The 18339-nt window shown below is 41.5% G+C and overlaps 1 protein-coding gene across 1 annotated transcript in view; it reads left to right on the top strand.

Annotated features, from left to right (window-relative positions):
* The window catches only part of LOC103607577 (A disintegrin and metalloproteinase with thrombospondin motifs 12-like), a 96807-nt gene extending 80121 nt beyond the window's left edge, over nucleotides 1–16686 (top strand). Inside the window, exons 12-13 of the mRNA XM_008592068.1 lie at nucleotides 5808–5967; nucleotides 12856–16686. Coding sequence (XP_008590290.1) covers nucleotides 5808–5967; nucleotides 12856–13034 — 339 coding nt within the window. The 3' untranslated portion in view covers nucleotides 13035–16686. The remainder of the gene's footprint in view (nucleotides 1–5807; nucleotides 5968–12855) is intronic.
* The last annotated feature ends 1653 nt before the right edge of the window (nucleotides 16687–18339 follow it).

The following is an 18339-nucleotide window of genomic DNA, read 5'->3' as shown; positions in this document are numbered from 1 at the left end:
TGAGAGAAATTAAAGAGGACACAAAAGAAGATGGAAAGATATCCCATGCTCTTGGATTGGAAGAATCAACATTGTGAAAATGTCCATATTACTCAAAGTGATCTACAAATTCAATGCAATCCCCATCAAAATTCCAATGACATTTTTATCAGAAATGGAAAAACTATCCAGACATTTATATGGAATAACAAAAGACCATGCATAGCCAAAGCAATGCTGAGCAAAATAAATAAAGCTGGAGGCATAACACTACCTGGCTTTAAACTATAGTACAAAGCTATAATAACCAGAACAGCATAGTGCTGGCATAAAAACAGACACACTGATCAATGCAATACAATAGAGAATCCAGAAATCAACCCACACACCTACAGCCATCTGATCATTGACAAATGCACCAGGCCTATACACTGGGGAATACACTGCCTCTTCAGCAAATGGTGCTGGGATAACTGGATATCAATATGCAGGAGAATGAAACTAGACCCATACTTCCCACCATATACCATAATCAACTCAAAATGGATTAAAGAATTAAATATACACCCTGAAACAATAAAACTTCTCAAAGAAAACAGGAGAAACACTTCAGGAAATAGAACTGAGCACAGACTTCATGAATACAACCCCAAAAGCATGGGCAACCAAAGGAAAAATAAACAAATGGGATTATATCAAATTAAAAAGCTTCTGCATAGCAAAAGTAACAATTAACAGTTAAAAGACAACCAACAGAGTGGGAAAAAATATTTGCAAAATATACAGCTGACAAAGGATTAATATCCAGAATATACAAGGAACTCAAACAACTTTACAAGAAAAAAGCAACCCAATTAAAAAATGGGCAAAAGAGCTAAATAGGCACTTCTCAAAGTAAGATATACAAATGGCCAACAGACATATGAAAAAATGCTCAACATCACTCAGCATTCAGGAAATGCAAATCAAAATCACACTGAGATACCATCTCCCCGCAGTTAGGATGGCAAATATCCAAAAGACTTTGAACAATAAATGCTGGCAAGGTTGCAGAGAAAAGGGAACTCTCATACATTGCTGGTGGGACTGCAAAATGGTGCAGCCTCTATGGAAAATGGTATGGAGGTTCCTCAAACAATTGCAGATAGATCTACCATATGACCCAGCTATCCCACTGCTGGGAATATACTCAGAGGAATGGAAATCATCAAGTCGAAGGTATACCTGTGCCCCAATGTTCATTGCAGCACTCTTTACAATAGCCAAGAGTTGGAACCAGCCCAAATGTCCATCATCGGATGAGCGGATATGGGAAATATGGTATATTTACACGATGGAATACTACTCAGCTATAAAAAAGTATGAAATACTGCCATTTGCAACGACATGGATGGACCTAGAGAGAATTATATTAAGTGAAACAAGTCAGGGGCCGGCCCTGTGGCGCACTGCTACAGTGCACCGCTTGGGAGCGCGGCGGCGCTCCCGCCGAGGGTTCGGATCCCACATACAGACCAGTTCCCACTCACTGGCTGAGCGAGGTGCGGGCGCGACACTGAGGGTTGCGATCCCGTTGCCGGTCCAGGTCTGGTATGGGCGTGACACTGAGGGTTGCAATCCGTTGCCGGACACGAAAAAAGACAAAAAGGAAAAAAAAAAAAAAAAGTGAAACAAGTCAGGCACAGAAAGAGAAATATCACACATTCTCACTTATTTGTGGGAGGTAAAAAAATAAATACACAAACAACTAGGGGGGAGGAAAGAAGACACAACAATTACAATTCCTTGAAGTTGATATGACAAGCAAATAGAAAGGACATTGTTGGGAGGGAGGGGGAATGGGAGGAGGGAGGGAGGTTTTGGTAACTGGCCACATTGTATATTGACAAAATAAAATTAAATTAAAAAAAAATAAAATAAAATAAACAGTGTGATGTTCTCCTTCCCTCACTGATCTCCACAGAAGCAGAGGACTGGCTTAGCCTCTAGAGAAAAAAACCCAGATAATAGATCTCTTCCTGCTTACCCTGTGTAAAGCCACCTCTCAATAACTGCCACCCATGAAACTTCTAGTAAGATCTTAAGTGACTCATGCTGAAATATAAACAGATAGCCTAGGATTGCCAGCCATTTGAGAAAATCCCTAACACTAAGGGCAAAAAACAAAACAAAAGGGTAAAAGGAACTCTGAGGACATAGAGATCAGCTAAGAAATAGATGAACTCCTCCCCCACATCTGTAACTAATCTCTTCAGAGAAGTGAGAGACTACATCCATGACATAAGAGCAAGAAGTTATGTAAAAAAAATATTCAAAATGGAAGGAAAATTAGAAAAATTTTTACATAGCAAAAGTAAAGAATTAAATAGACAGATTAGGAAAATAATTTGAGGAAATCTCTCAAGAAAAGGAGAACAAAGACAAAAAGAAACTGAGATAAACATAAGAAAATCAGAGGATCAGGCCAGCAGGTCACACATTAAAATAATAAGATTTCAGAAAGGGAGAATGGAAAAAAAAAAAGAAGTGAGAAAATTAACAAAGAACTAACATAAGAAAAATTTTCCAAATTTGTAATACGTGAGTCTCCATAGAAAGGGCTACAAATGCTAAAAGAAAAAAGTCTGGGGGAGAGGGGAACATCCGTTTCTATGTCAGTAAAACCAGAAAGTAAATCTTATTTTACGCGGTTGTTACAAGGGTTGAACTCAAGGGTGTTTCCTGTGCTCAAAGAGCATGGCCTGCCATATATTAATAGTAAGTGCAAGAACATTATTCAATGAACATATTTACATTAGTTATAAAACATTAAATGGTTTCTCTTCTGCATATTTCCCCTTTTGATCTATGTTGATTGAGTGGTAGCAATAACAGAGTCCAGGTTTCCTGTATCTGTATTCAATGAACATATTTACATTAGTTATAAAACATTAAATGGTTTCTCTTCTGCATATTTCTCCTTTTGATCTATGTTGATTGAGTGGTAGCAATAACAGAGTCCAGGTTTCCTGTATCTCTTTTACAGCTTCTCACAGAGCAAGTATTTGCTGAATTATTTGAGCAAGTATGTGTTGGACTCTGAGACTTTTCCAAACAAGCCAGTTTAAGCTGAAGAGAATCCTTGTAGTCATATCAGACAGAACGTCTAGGACTGAATGAGGCTAGAGTAGAGTTGAGCTTAGAGTGTGAGTAATTCAGGGAGTCCGTAGGCTTAGCTAAGAACCAAGCTGATTTAGCCCCACCCCCATTTGGGGTGCTCAGTTCTGAACAAGGATTCCTGGTTAAAGTGGATCCAAAAGAGTAGAACTGAGCCCTAAGAGAGATATACCTTCCCTTTAAAACCTCAAGCTTACAGCATTATCACAATTAACAAAACCCAAATCAGCAACAATGCTTTCTACTTATTCCCCCAATTAAATACAACACAAATTCATGCATCTTAATCACAAGTGACTTTAATTGGCTAATAAATGTATAGATGGTGACTTTCTGCTTATTTTTGTGCTTGGCTTGAAATTAGCTCTTCCATCCTAATTTGCCCTGACCATGAGGACCTGCATGACTTCAGTGCGCAGGACCAGCCAAGCCTTATTCCAGCAGACCCTTAGAAGCAGAAATCAGGAAAGGAAGTAATTTGGTCTGTATATAACAATCTTATTTTACAGAGAAAGAGAGTGGTCAAGAGAATAATCCAGGACAATGTGCAGTGAGCAAGAAAACCCAAGACTCTTAAATCCTAGTCTAGTACTCTCCATCATATTTTGGCTTGATTAATTTCCATTGTTCTTCCCTCTGTCTTCTGATGCAGACTTTTATTTACTTACGATCAGTTGAGTAGTTATTTCTTACTCCTTATTCCTTTCCCACATCCATGGAGAATTGAGGTGAATCACCAAATAAAATTGCCTTCAGTTTCCATCACAGAAAACTCTTTGACTTTATAACACAATCATGATGCTCCATGCTGATCACGGTGCTCTGGGCTCTATAAATAGTGAAATAAAATAGAACCACGGATGTTTATAAAAATATGATACTTCTCCTCCTATCCCCTGTATGGGTGGTCTCTGTGACAAATGGGGTTTGGGTAGCAGTATTCCGAGTTGATCAGTGGTGTCCCAGGTGGGTATTCTCTTATTTACTGAGCTGGGTGTCCAATAACATTTCAAGTGACAAATGGAAACTCTTGAGCTTAGTGACTTTTCCATAATTTTTCATTCAGCTGTCTTGTTCAGCCAATCAATCAGTTTTTACTGAATGTCATGCTAATTGCTGTGAAGCATGAAGAAAAAGGAACTGGTTTCTACCCTCTGGGAGGTTTTGATCATATAAGAAAGATAAAGCTAACAGTAATAAAACATGATATAACATGTAAATCATAAGAGCATATGTAGTTCACAATAGCCAAAGGGTGGAAATATCCTAAGTGTCCATTGATGGATGAATGAATAATGTGGTATATACACACAATGGAAGATCATTCCATCTTAAAAAGGAAATTTTGACATACTTAACAACATGGAAGAAACTCAGAGACATTATGCTAATTGAAATCAGCCAGTCACAAGTGGAAAAATGCTGTATGACTTCACTGATATGAGGTACTTACAGCAGTGAAATTCATAAAGATAACAGAATGGTGATTGCCAGGGACTGGGGGTGAAGGTGGGGGGTGAGGAATTCTTGTTTGATAGGCACAGAGTTTCAACTTGGGAAGATAAAAAAGTTCTAGAGAGGGATGGTGATGATGGTTGCACAACAATGTGAATGTTCTTAAAGCCACTGAACTGTATACTTTAAAATCATTAAAATGGTAAATTTTATGTTTTATCAAAAAAATTATTTTTTTAAAAAAGAGCATATATGATAAATTCAGGCACATTTTTTACATCCGTTCCTGCTCTGCTCCTTCCCTAATCTCCATACAAAGCCCTGGCCCTATCTCTATTCGAAACTCTCTGTCCATTCCACCATGGTCTTCCTCTCCCACTTTTCTTTTTACCCTACTCTTAGCTTCCCTAGTAGCTCCATCCCTTTTCCTCACATCTGATCCCCAGCCCCAAATCAAAAATAGCTCAGAGAAACTGGGGAGCTGAGGCACCAGGGCGCAGATATGAATTTTTTCTTCTATTTTGCTTGCTGTTCAATCTCTTCATATGTTTCACTTCCATTAGTCATGCTGTGAGGATTAGTGTTTGGGTTAGAAGTTTTAGCTGGAGCCAAGGGTGTGAATCCTCTAAGCATGCCATCTCCCATTCCCATTTCTCTCTCAGCATATGCTTCATTCCACTAATGTTTGCTGTCATCTGGTTTTCTCAAATTCTCCTACTTGGCAGGAAACGTGGCCACCAACTACACCCAAGTTTGCATATTTCAGCCTCAGATGGAATCTCTTGCTGGGTCTCAATTTTACATTCCCAAGGAAGTGATTGATGGGCCTAGCACAATTCAGGGACCCTCCCCTGGAGCAATCATGTGTGTCCAGGTGGGCAGGGCCCCATGGTACTAACATGATGCCTAGACCATAGCATTATAGCCATGTGGTGGGAGACAACAGGCCATTCTCAAAAGTGGGAAAGAGGAGCACGTTCTTCAGAGAACCCAGTAGTAAACTGAGCCAAATTCCACACAACCTGTGATATAGGAATCTTTCTATATTCACATCTCTAAGGTATTCATGCCTTTATTCTTTGACTCCTTCCAAAAGGCTTGAGGTAATTGAGACTTCCCCATCCCCGACCACAGTGAGATTAGAGGTACTCTGCTGGTATTCTCTCAGTGGTCCTGGGGGAGGATTCTGACTCTCTCTGTGCACCCCTCTCTTCCAGTGCACTGCTTCCTGTGGAGGAGGCCTTCAGAAGAGGACTGTCCATTGTGTCCCCTCAGAGGACAATAAAACTGAAGACCAAGACCAGTGCTTGTGTAATCATGAATCCAAACCTCCAGAATTCCAAAAATGCAACCAGCAGGCCTGCAGGAAGAGTGCTGGTGGGTGAACAGGTTTCCTAGCGGGGGGGAGAGAACTTTTCATAAGGAAGTCATTCTGTGTGACTCAACTTGTGTATAGTTTTACGTCCCCTTTGCTGAACAGAGATCTTAATACTGAAGAGGCCAGTCAGAACCCTGGGAGCAAGCTGTCTGATTTGGTGAGATTTGACTCTAATTCCTTGAGGAATCTCATCCATTTTCCTATCTCAAAGCATGTTCAGACTGACATCATCCCACACAGCACAGAAATGGGAGGAAGCACAGCCAGGTGTCCTCTCAGTCATCTGAAGTCCTAGCTCCACAGTGTAAGTTATGCCTCAGAGTTGTCTGCTCCCAAGCCAGCAAGCTGGACATTCACACCCACACACTCTGCAGCCATTGGCTGAGGGCTTAGGAAGTGAATTTGCAGGCATTTAAGGCTCTCTACATGAAGAGACAAAGGAGCTCCTGTAGGCTGCAAGGGTACAACCATGAACTCTAATGTCCATTCCATTGAAATTTGGGGCTTCATTGGCATGCAAGATTTTTCAATTAAATTAAAAACCTGGAGAGAGAGTTCTCAGGCAGGAAGAGAGGATGTTTTTGATAGTTTACTTACATTAGTTACAAAGTGGGGAATGCCTCACACAGTAGTAGTCCAGTAATTAGGATTTAGAGTGTCAAGATGAATTTACTCTGCCCCTAATTAAAGAACCAACTATAAGACATCAACTAAGGGTAATGCTGCTCCAGAAAAAGCAGCATATTGGTAGTACAGAGTGGTAGTCCTTCCCAAAGATTCTTAAATATGAGGAATTGAAATGTGTGGTTACCTGCTCCCAGCTACTGAGGCATCCAACAGAGGCTGCCCTTAGAGTTAATATCCTGAGAAGATTTTCCCCCAGGGGTTGTTTATGCACAAACAATGCATTTATTCAACAAGTATTTGTTGAGTACTTACTGCATGCTAGTAGACACAATGTTAAACAAGAGCAAAACTACAAACCAGTGACAGGCACTATAAGAAGTGAGGCACGGGGTGTTATGAGAGTACTTGGGAAGAGCATCAAACCTAAACTGGGGAGAATAGGGAAGGCCCCCAGAGAAAGTGAGGGATGAGTAGAAAGTTCAGACCGGAGGTTCCAGGAGAAGCTTTCAGCTTCAGGAATAGCCAGGAAGAACACGATGGCATGTGCATAAATCTAACTCATGTACTCAAGGGAAGTTAGGGTTGGATCCCTTGGTGATTCAGATGCACATTAAAGTTTGAGAAGCACCCAGTTCTAGGCCAAGGAGTCAATTTGAGATGCTTTTCTTTTCACTCCATCTCCTCACCTTCTATGGCACCATGTTTTAAAAATGTTGAGGCTAAGGAACCCCTTCTTTGTTGTGTTATTTTTTATGTCATTGAAGCAGCCACCTAGTCTCAGTTGATCACGCCTAGTGTGATGGGCTGTTATTTTTAATTATATGTACATTCTCTTTAACTGTCCTATTGCTGGACAATACAGTCTTAAATAATCAAAACTGGGTTAAATGCATAGATGGCATTTTTCATCTTGAAATCTCACACTGCATAGATGGTGACTAACAGATGGCTGTCAATTGATGTAAATGACAATGAATTCCTCTCACCAACACTTATCAAGGCAACAAAAGTTAATTACTAGCTTCTCTTGAAAGCAGAGCTATGCTTACTCACATAGAAGCAACATAAAATAGCAATTGCGATATCTTCCCTGATTTAAAGAGCCAACCACACATATACTCTCTAAAATGCATTGAAAATAAATCATTCAATGCCAAGATTCTTGTCAAACAGCCATCACAATAAACATACTTCTATATCCATCTCGTCAGATCAAGTATGAATTCATATAAGGTTTGCTTTCCTCCAGGCCATTTTACTTCTTTTAGGTACCATTTGAATTTTTAATGACTTAAAATCTAAATCAGGACTACCATTTCTGTATTAGGGACTACAAAGCCTTTTTCAAGTATCTGGGTTAAAAGAAAATCAAGAGAATTTATTTACTGAGTATCAGCTGTGTTCTAAGCATTAAATTCATACTGATTAAAAAACAAAAACAAAAACAAATACAAATTATGACTCAAAGGACATCAAAAAAAAGGCAAACCCTTAGGCTTACCATTCCTCGGTTGTTTTTTGTTTGTTTGTTTTTGTTTTTGTTTCTAATTTGGAGAGTAAGTAGAAAAGGAAAGAAAAAGAAAAATGTCCACTTAGGTCCAGTGCTGATACAAATGAACATTTGAGTCAATAAATTTTCTCCTGAAAGATATTCTTCCAGATGAATAGGATTTCATTCATTCATTTATTCAGCAAACATTGATGATCACAAGATATGTCTCAGGCACGTTCTAACAGCTGAGGATAAAGAAATGAGTAAGACAGGTCTGGCCTCAAGGAGCCCAAAGTCTTATGGAAACTGTGTTTGTCAAAAACATTGAAATTGTTTTCAACTTTCTTTCATGGACAAAATATTATGCCTTCAACCTAGATAAAGCTGACAGCAAGGGAATAGGCACATAACTGTCCCTTTAAATTTCCAAGTGTGGTCTCTATTGAACAGGCAGAAGCAAATTGGGATCTCCTCTCTAGCTGCCCCTAATTATAAGCATTGTGAGTATTTCGGGGCCAGGATCCAATTGGCTGATGAACACAACAAGCCTTCATTGTTTTAGAATAATAAGGAGAACCGGTGTAATTAAGCCCTGCCACGATGTTGGGCTCACAGTTGTTGTCTAAATGAGCTGCTAAACATAGTCCTGGAACACAGACTACCAATATGGGCCACCACTGTTCTCCACTCTTCCTTCTGGCTCCCCACGCTCAAACAGTAGGACCCTAGGACCCAGCATGTTTCCAGGGCTCTGAGGACCATTGGAAAAACAGGACTCATGACCTCAGGGTTCTCAAAATCAGGTAAGGACATCAGACCTGGGCGAGCCTATTTCAGTCATTTAGGTGTTAACCTAACCTGACAAGTGGGGCTCTTGTGTTGAGCAAATGAGGATGTTCCAGGCAGGGAGGACCTGCCCTTGTGATCTCCTCCCCCATCACCAGTACAAGAGACACATTTTCTGTAGGCAAAGCTTTAGAGGCACTGAGACAACATTCAGATTCCAGCAACACTGTCTGCATGCCGGCTATGTGATGTTGGGCAAGTTATTAATATGCCTCTCTAGAACCCTCAGTTTTCAAAAGGAGGAGAATAGATGTACCTACAAGTAAATTACTATGAGGACCAAATGAGGTAGTATTCATATACATCAAGCACATCACCTAGTACCTGGTAAATAATGCTTAATCAATTGTATCATTGTTGTTGTTTTTGTCATGGTGGGGGGGTGGGTGCATTAGTTTCCTAGGGCTACCATAGCAAACTACCATAAACAGGATGGCTTAGAACAACAGAAATTTATTCTCTCACAGTTCTTGAGGCTAGAAATCCAAAATCAAGGTGTTGGCAGGGCCATGCTCTCTCTTCTAGCTTCTGGTGGTGGCTGGCAGTCACTGGCTTTCCTTGGCTTACAGCTGTTTAATTCCAATCTCTGCCTCCATTATCACATGGCCTTCTGTCCCCTCAGTGTCTATATCTTAACATGACTTTCTCCTCTGTGTGTGTATCTGTCTTTGTGTTTCTTCTCTTATAAAGACACCAGCACTGTTGAATTAAGGGCCCACCCTGCTCCAAAATGGCCTCATCTTAATTTATATCATAATTATATCTGCCAAGATTCTATAACCAAATCAGGTCACATTTACAGATACCATGGGTTAGGACTTCAACTCTGAGAGACACTTAAACTTCAGAGGCCACAATTTAAGCCACAACAGGATTAATGACTTTGGGGGTCTCCTAGAGGCCCTTTTTACAATAACAGATACCCCTGAGACACACACACACACACACACATTAGCCCTTCGCAGAAAAGGCTCACATACCACTTACAGAACAGTTCAAGATGGAGCAAGTGGTACAATAATAATGCAGGTTTGGAGACTGATGCAGAAGGGATCCACACAGGCCAGTACAGCCAAAAGAAGCTTCGTGGAGAGGTGAATGCAAACTGAGCCTTCACACTCCCTCTGTCTTCCTCTTTCCTTGTAACAGCCCCAGAGCACTCCCATGCTCATGGCAGGGATAATGTGGGACAAAGAGCTACCCCAGATACACCTTTCCATCCACCATCCACAAGGGCTTCAGACAAGGCTGGCTAAGACACTGGGGAAGCCAGGTAACACCTGGACTTGCAGGCAGGGCCCTGTTCCAAAGCCAGAAGCCTGGGAAGGAAGCCTTGCCTTTCTGTGAACAGCAGCCCATGCACTGTACAGCCCAGCCCCATGGGGAATGCCCACCGCTCTGCTGGGGATGTGAGAGATGGAGAGCTCAAAGGCACATTCCACAACAGAAATGCCTGGTCAAAACCTGCGCTCTCTCTGAAACTTCAGAGCATGTGAGAAAACTTTCTGTGGGATTTTAGAGAGATTGAGTTTTTATAATAGGCTTAAAGAAAAGGCCTGAAGAAGAAAAGAATCAGCAGCAAAAACAGGTTTTGGATTCCAGAAGCATTATATATTTCCGATTCCTAAGTGCACTTAAAACTTTTTTTTTCATTGAAACATAATTGATTGTACATATCTGTGGGGTACAGTGTTGATAAGTGCACTTAAAACTTGCACACAAAATGGAATCCTGGCAGCTAACAGAAGACATTTATTTCTTCACATAAAAAACAAAATATAGCCAAGGAAATGATGATTTCTGAGGAAATAAAAAGTATTTTTTGCCTTCGTTGCCTGAAGGAGAAAAAAGCATAGAGAGGCAAAAATCACAGGTTTGGGGTCAAGAGGATATTACTTTAATTTCTACTTTTACAAAGGACAAGTGGTCTTTTTATGAAAGTGCTTTCTTCAGAACTATTAAAATCTTTTCTCTGTAAAGGAGAAAGAAACGTAACGAGAGCTCTGAGAGGAACACAAGCAAAGTGTGCAACAATTTCACTTTTTAGAAAGAAAATCAGTGATTTGGGCCTTACGGAATTTCTTCCAGATCCAGAGTACGTGGGCCATGGCAGTCTGAGTACCACTTAGAGGATGTGTGTGTGGCAGTCCTGAGCAATTTAGTTGTTGCTTTGCCTCACACGGATTTGCCACCTCTGTCCCCTGGGTGACGGAGATGCAAAGGATTACTCAAAGCCCTTCTCTTCTGAGCAGTGAGACACCCTGAAGGGGTTAACTTCCCAGAACCTTCAAGAGAGAGGCATTCCTCCTTTGTGAAATTAACACTGAGCTGGGGTTCTGTCTCAGTATTTATTCTCCAGGCCAGAAAGTTACAGAAAAAGAACATAGGTGGAGTTATGGTTAAGTACAGTTTAACAATAGAAGCTAATAACATCAGTGAAATAACAAAGTGACATTCTGTAATGCACTTTGCAAAAGGTTAAGTTGATCCACCAACAAAAGCCTGCTCTTAGCAAATACTGTCTCCTCCCATAGCAGTTTCCTCAGTATCTTTACATAACAATAACTTTCTTAATATATCAATCAGTAGGTTAACCTGTACCAAGGGCATCTGTCCTTGAGCCAGCAACTTTGCTGTGTTACAATTCTATATCTACAACAGAGACTTTAGCCTGGGGAAAGTTTCCTGTCTTTTGCAAACTTAACATTTCTATATGTAATTTTAAAAAGCTAGGCTAAACCTGAAACTGCAGGGCTTTGGTAACTAGGCCCTGTGAAATACATTTGCTTTATAAATGTTAGTGTACTCCACATCTAGTCTAACTCCCCGACTCACAGATGAGAAAAGCAAGGTCAAGAAAATTAAGGGACATACTGCCCAGAGATGGTTAGAGTAGAATGGAGATTAGGACTCAGGTAACTAGTTGGATACTTACTATGAGAATTATTTATGTGTGACATGTACCTTCATTACATGGTACAGTTCTGGAGGGCAGTGGCCACAATTTGTATATCTGTACCCTTCACCCTGCAGAGCAATTCTCAGGAAGCATTGGTTAGTTGGCTGATGGGTTGATTGCTTGGCACTCTGAATAGTGTGACTGGTAAAAGCATGAGCTCTAGAGTCGCAAATGCCTGTGTTCAGATCTAGCTGTGCCACTTATCAGCTGGATGACATTGCACAAGTTCTTCACTGCTTTTGGCCTTACTTTCCTCATTTGTGAAACAGAAAGAATATTTACCTGCTAGTACTGCTTTGAAGACTAAAGGAATTCAGTGATGTATATAAAACACTGCATTCAACTGTTGTCCTAATAGTACTGCATAGCAAACACAACTATACTCAAAGGGTTAAAACTACAGTCATGTATGTTTTGCTTAACATCTGTAGGTCAGCTAAGGTTCAGCTGATCTAGCCTGGCTTTGGCTGGCCTTGACTGCAAGCTGTAGGTTGGGTCAAGGTCTGCTCCATGTGTCTCTTCTCCCTCTTGGTCCAGCTGGCACAAGCCAGGTTCTTTTGATGGTGACAGCAGAAACTCAGCAAAGCAGGCTCATCCTCCTGTACATGTCAAGGTCCTGCAGGGATCATGTCTACTAACATTCCATTGACCAAAGCAGTCACACAGCTAAACTCAAAGTCAAGGAGTGGGGAACTATCCTCTACCCACAAGGCAGCCATGACAAGGGTGGGAATGTGTGTGACACTACTACACAGGAGTGAAGAACTGTGACTGACAGTGCAGCTTAACACAAACACTTGCACAGTGCCTGATGCATAATAAATGCGCAATGGCTATTGACTATTACTACGGATCCTTTCTTGGCAGACATATAAAATCTTAGATTAAGAGAAGTCGTGCTCATTCACTTACAAAGGATAACCTTTGGGGGGTTTTTTTCTTGTTTTTTTCTTCCTCCCACAGATTTACTTTGCACCAAGGACAAGCTGTCAGCCAGTTTCTGCCAGACACTGAAAGCCATGAAGAAATGTTCCGTGCCCACTGTGAGGGCTCAGTGTTGCCTCTCGTGTCCACAGACACACATCGTCCACACACAAAGGCAAAGAAAGCAGCAGTTGCTCAAAAAACGCAAAGCACTCTGAGTCCAGAAGGAAGCCACCCTATAGCATAGACCACAGCAGCCTGCTGACCACAACGTGTTTTAGCTCTGAGGGCCACTTCATTGAGTTTTCACTTTACATATTTGAGGTTCAACTTTGAGTCATAACAAAACAAAATGCATGTCTTCCTCCAGCCATATGATGTGCCTCCCAGGAAGCTAGGGACTGTCATACTTGCTGCTCCCTGATACGAAGATGAAGTATCCAATAGAATCAGGCATCACCTGGGATCAGCTCCTGGGAAAGGAGCCAGATTAGGCAGGTCTGTGAAATGATGTATTTTTTTCCTCGCCTTAAAGCAAAATCAGAGACCAGATTTTCCCAGACTACCTCAAGAGTATCAGGAAAGAGAGTCACACTTACCCAGGGAACAAATAATCTTATTAATTTTCATTGGTGATAAATCAAGGTAACTTACCTTGATGATTTTCCTTTTTTTGTTTTTTTCCTCCCTGCCTGGGGCAGCTGCTATTTAAAATGTCATGGGGAAGCTTTTAGGAACATTTTTTAATTCATTCAGGCAGAGGACCACTTTCTTCACCCAGTATTCAACTAGGGCAGGAAGAGAACATGCTGGTTACATCTCTCAGGCTATCCCTCAATCCTGTCCAAGTAGGACTCCACTTCTGGGCTTTTAGAGTCCTCTGCTGACCTTGAGACATTAGGCTAAGAGGAAACAGCATAAGAAACATAGCCTAGGGGATTTAAATGAGTTACACAAAAAACACTTCTGACTTGAGGATAGTTTCCATGAAAACTCTGACAAAGCAAATGAACAGAAATGAATTTCTTGCTAGTATAAGAAAGGAGCTGTGAGCCTTTACCTACTTTCCTGGAGACACCCACGCCTCCATGGGAGGACGAATGAGTCTTCTTGTCTGAACTTCTCCCTCCAGCACAGCCTCACAAGCTCAGGCCCCACCTTTATCTTGCCACAGGGGTTTGTACACAAAGACTGGCACAGCCACCCCATGGCTGCTACCTGCCCTCACCTCCCCGTGGTTGGAAAACAGAGCTCTAGATTAAAATATTTCAAAGAATCAGGTAAATTGTACTAAATTAAGAACTTAGTACAAACTTCCAATCTAGAGGGAAAAACTTCTAAAAAGTGAGGTAAAGATGATCTCCTCAGTGTGCCCAGTAGTTACTTTTTAAAGGTCTTTTACTTTGAGGGAAACAGATGAGTCCAAAAACCTGAAATGAAAGTTAGAACCCTTACTCTGGATGTTCCTTCCACCCATCAGCGTCAAAGTAGGCTATGGTCTCAAATTTAGAGCAAATTTCCAGGTGAACTGATTTCTAAGGAGAGGTACTTAGATGAACTGAACCCGGAGAAAGAGAATAGGTGGCTGGAAGGGTATAAGCCTCCAGGAGAAGACTCAGAACCAGTTCTTGACAGGGGGGAAGGCAGGGAGGTGGCCTTCATGTAACAGGCAGCATGTTTTCAGACTCATGCACAGATACACTTAATATGCATCGTGGAACACAATGTCCCATAGCTCACTTTAATTATGTATCCATTCAGCAGAATGGTGCTATTGAAAAATGGTGCTAATATCTAGATTGTGGCAGAACTAATATAAATAGATAGGCAAACAAATGGATAAGTGTATGTAAAACTCTGCATATACATCTTCTGTTAAATGTGTAATGGCGTTGCTGGCCAATGCCAGTTCTATTGCTTGAATATCATGAACTTAAAATTTTATATTATGTGCTTTTTATTTTCTTTTCAAGCCACTAATGTGTATCACTCTGATAAATTCCTGTGGAAAATAAAACACTAGGGTTGGGATGAAATTCAAGATAGACCAGAAACAGAAGGAAAGTAGAAATGTGTACCTAGAGCCAGGGAATTTATTTCTAGATATTAATTGTATTCTTGTATACTCTGTCTTTAAATATAAACGTTGCTGGCCAGTGACAATCTATGGTGAAATAACAGTTTTAGAGAGTAAAAGACACTTAAATTGTGAGTGATATGAGCTAATGAGGCAATTCATATGACTGTCCCTGAAACATGGTGTAGGCATTCAGAAGTATTGATTTAGTAAGCCAGATTGATTTAACTTAACCTGGTACTGTACTAGCATAGGATCAAACACATGTCATCAAGACCTGGGTATGACCAGGCTTACAAAACTCAGGAACAAACCCGGACTCCTACTGACCTCAACAAACTAAACTAAGCCAGATTTCCCAATATACAAAATGGACCGTGTCATTTATGACCCATGTGGTGGAGAAAATGGTAGACATGCGGGGACGGTCTGGCCAGGTGCTCATTCAAAGGCTTTCTCCAGTTTCGCAAGGGCAGAAGATTGGCTCCTGATCGTGTGTCATGGACATTTGCTTCCTGTGTTGAGGTTGTGTTGTGAGACAGTTGTGTGGCATCCATCATTCTGGACTCCAGAATAAAGATAGTGCTTGCTGTAGGAATCATGTGTCATGTTGGTTGTTGCCTTGACAATCACTGAGCTATGGATTGTTAGTGTTTTGACAGGTCCTGGTGCTTACAATACAAGAGGGGCCTCAGATCAACAAAGAACCTGGATGGTGTCTTCATTTCTTTGATGCCCACAAGAGCCAACATGATACAGAATCATTGGTTTACTTCACTCAGGTCCTCCTTTCTTTCCACCTTGAACCAGCACATGAGAAGTGTAGCAAAAGACACTGGATACCCATCTACCATGAACCAGACAGAGCCACCACAGGGCCTGGTGCTTAAATACATTAAGGTTCTAAAACCCAGTTTGGTTTACTTTGCCTTTCACAGTGGTTGAGTTAGCTCTTCTCTGAGAAGTTGAGGGTTAATTTGATTCTTGAACATCAAAACATAATTAAACCCATCATGAGAGAACAATATTCCAAGAAACTTAATAGTGAATACTTTGTAAAATAAGGAAATTGTTTCATGGTACAAAGAATCGCCTCCTTTTGTAAGAATGCTTTGTTTTTGATGGTTTTCTTAAATAAGAGCACACTTCTGTCCAATCTCCTAAGACAACCAAGTCTCCAACAGCATCCCAGTGTAATGCTTTCAGATAGCCAGTGAATGTTTTTGATAACCTTCATCTAGTATCTGAAACACAATGTAAGGGATTATATTGTTTCAGACCACGACTTTCCATTCAATTGACTAAAATCCTCCAAATTCTGAAAGCTACACATCACTACCCCAGAGATTTCAGGTCTTAGCTCTTCTCCCTTCTGACTTTAAGATGAAGTCCTGGGATGGTGTATCTGGTGCTGAGTCTACAGTGATTCACTTTCCAGAGAGAGAGCACATGACATGAATTTCCTGGTGCTACAACCTAGACAGCATATTCAATGTTTTTCTCCTGGTGTCTGTATTGCTAATTAAAGTATTATTGTTATTATTATTAGTAGTAGTATTTTATGTCATTAAAAAAAATATGGTGGGAGAATCACCACATGACCTATCGTTGCCTTCCAAAGTGGTTGTACAATGTACATGGCCCAACTCATTGCACCCCCCCACCTATGTGCTGCTTTGCCAGACCCCCTTCCTCAGCCTCCTTAAGCGGTACTTTGGAAGGTACCTCTGTACTTTAAACCAGACTGTAATCATAACCTGCTTTTGTATGGCATCAATAAATGGCAAAATTCATTGATGTTTCCTTGTGACTCATTTACCCCTGATGCAAGACTCCCACCACCACCAGTGTTACCTTGGAATTTAGAAACTTGGAGGAGGATACTACCAATTTCTTCCTCCCACACTCCTTCCAGATTCCCTCCTACTGCCACCCACCCCCACCCCAGAGCAGTGCATCACCAGATGAGTCACATCCCAGGTGAGGGAGAACTTAGTTCTCTTCTCATGAATGTGCAACAACTGACATAATCCACCATATGATAATCCGAAGTGATGCCTAAAATTCCCCACAATACTGAATCCAATATATTCAGACACGCAGCTCACAGCAGAACCTACTCCCCTATCTTTCAAAGTGTAGATATAATGCTTAAGAGAAAATAATTTACTCCTAGAATTTGCTTTTGGAAATCCAGTCCTTTTTCAAAGATGGTGCACAGCACAGTAAGTGCAACAAGCAGAGATAGAATTTGTACCTGTGGAGTTGGAATCCACTCATATGGAATAAGTAAAAGCACTGAGGGAGGGAGGAGCACTTGCAGGTGATCCCTGGAATGTCTGAGGGTGTGAATGGGAGTGGTAGGAAATCTGGTTTTGGTCAAGAAGGCATCATGGAGGGCCATGACACCTCCCTGTTTGTACCCTAAGAACTCTTCTGTCTGTGACCTCTAGGGAACTCTTGTCCTGCAAAGCTCAGCTCAAACGCTATTTCCTCTGGGAAGTCCAGCCTGGCCTTGCCAGAAAGACTGAAGCACTTCTCTGCTCCTGCTACACCTTGTACATTTTCCACTAGAAAAGTAGCTCTTGATCAGGGGCAATTTTGTCCCCCAGGAGATATTTGACAATATCTGGAGACATTTTTGGCTTTCACAACTGGAGGGTGGGAGAGACAGGGAGTGCTACTGGCATCTAGTGGGTAGAGACAAGGATGCTGCTACATCTACAGCGTGACAGTCCCCCCCATAACAAGAGTCCTGAATGTCAAGAGTTCTGAAGTTGAACACAATTATCACCTTGGAGTGAGTAGCAGGGGTTCTGGGCTGGGTAAAACTGCTCCTGCCCTGAGAGGAACATGTGATTGGGGTATAAAGACCCCACAGGGATGTCTCAATACTGTCCACCCTGGAAGTGAAGCCCTCATGCCTCTATGGGAGAGAAGATAAGCATGAAGGGGAGGGGATGAAGGGCAGAGGATGTATTATCCAAAAATGGCTCTTTTCCCACAAATCTAAATGATGTGATTTTTTTTTAAGTTCTTAATGAAAAGACTTGAGAAAAGTAGTGTGAAAGCAAAATGCAGAAGCTGGTGAGAAAGTGGTCCTGTCTTCTGTGCTTCATCCCCCACCAAGTGCTCCCACTCCCTCCCTTTGGTGGTCGAGCATCTCTAACTTTATGAGATGCTGCCAGGACTAGGGGTCTTCAAGGATGGAGCCTGCAGCCTCTGCAGTGATGGGAGATGGTGCCTGGGGCCATGGTCATATCAAAGGATTCCCAAACAGGCAGGACAGTCTGTCTGGAGCCTGATATTTGGCCTCAGCCAGCTGGGAGCTCTCTTGCCCAAATGCCAGCTGAGGTGGTGGCTCTGGCACCAGCACTACACAGAGCTTCCTCTTTGGTTATTGGAGCACAGCCAGCTACGGTAAGACAGGAAGACGATGCTGCATG

This window comes from Galeopterus variegatus, unplaced genomic scaffold, assembly GCF_000696425.1.
Source record: "Galeopterus variegatus unplaced genomic scaffold, G_variegatus-3.0.2 Scaffold7553, whole genome shotgun sequence".
NCBI classification, from domain to species: domain Eukaryota; kingdom Metazoa; phylum Chordata; class Mammalia; order Dermoptera; family Cynocephalidae; genus Galeopterus; species Galeopterus variegatus.
The sequence above is the reverse complement of the archived record's forward strand: the minus strand, read 5'-3'. Positions and strand labels throughout refer to the sequence as shown.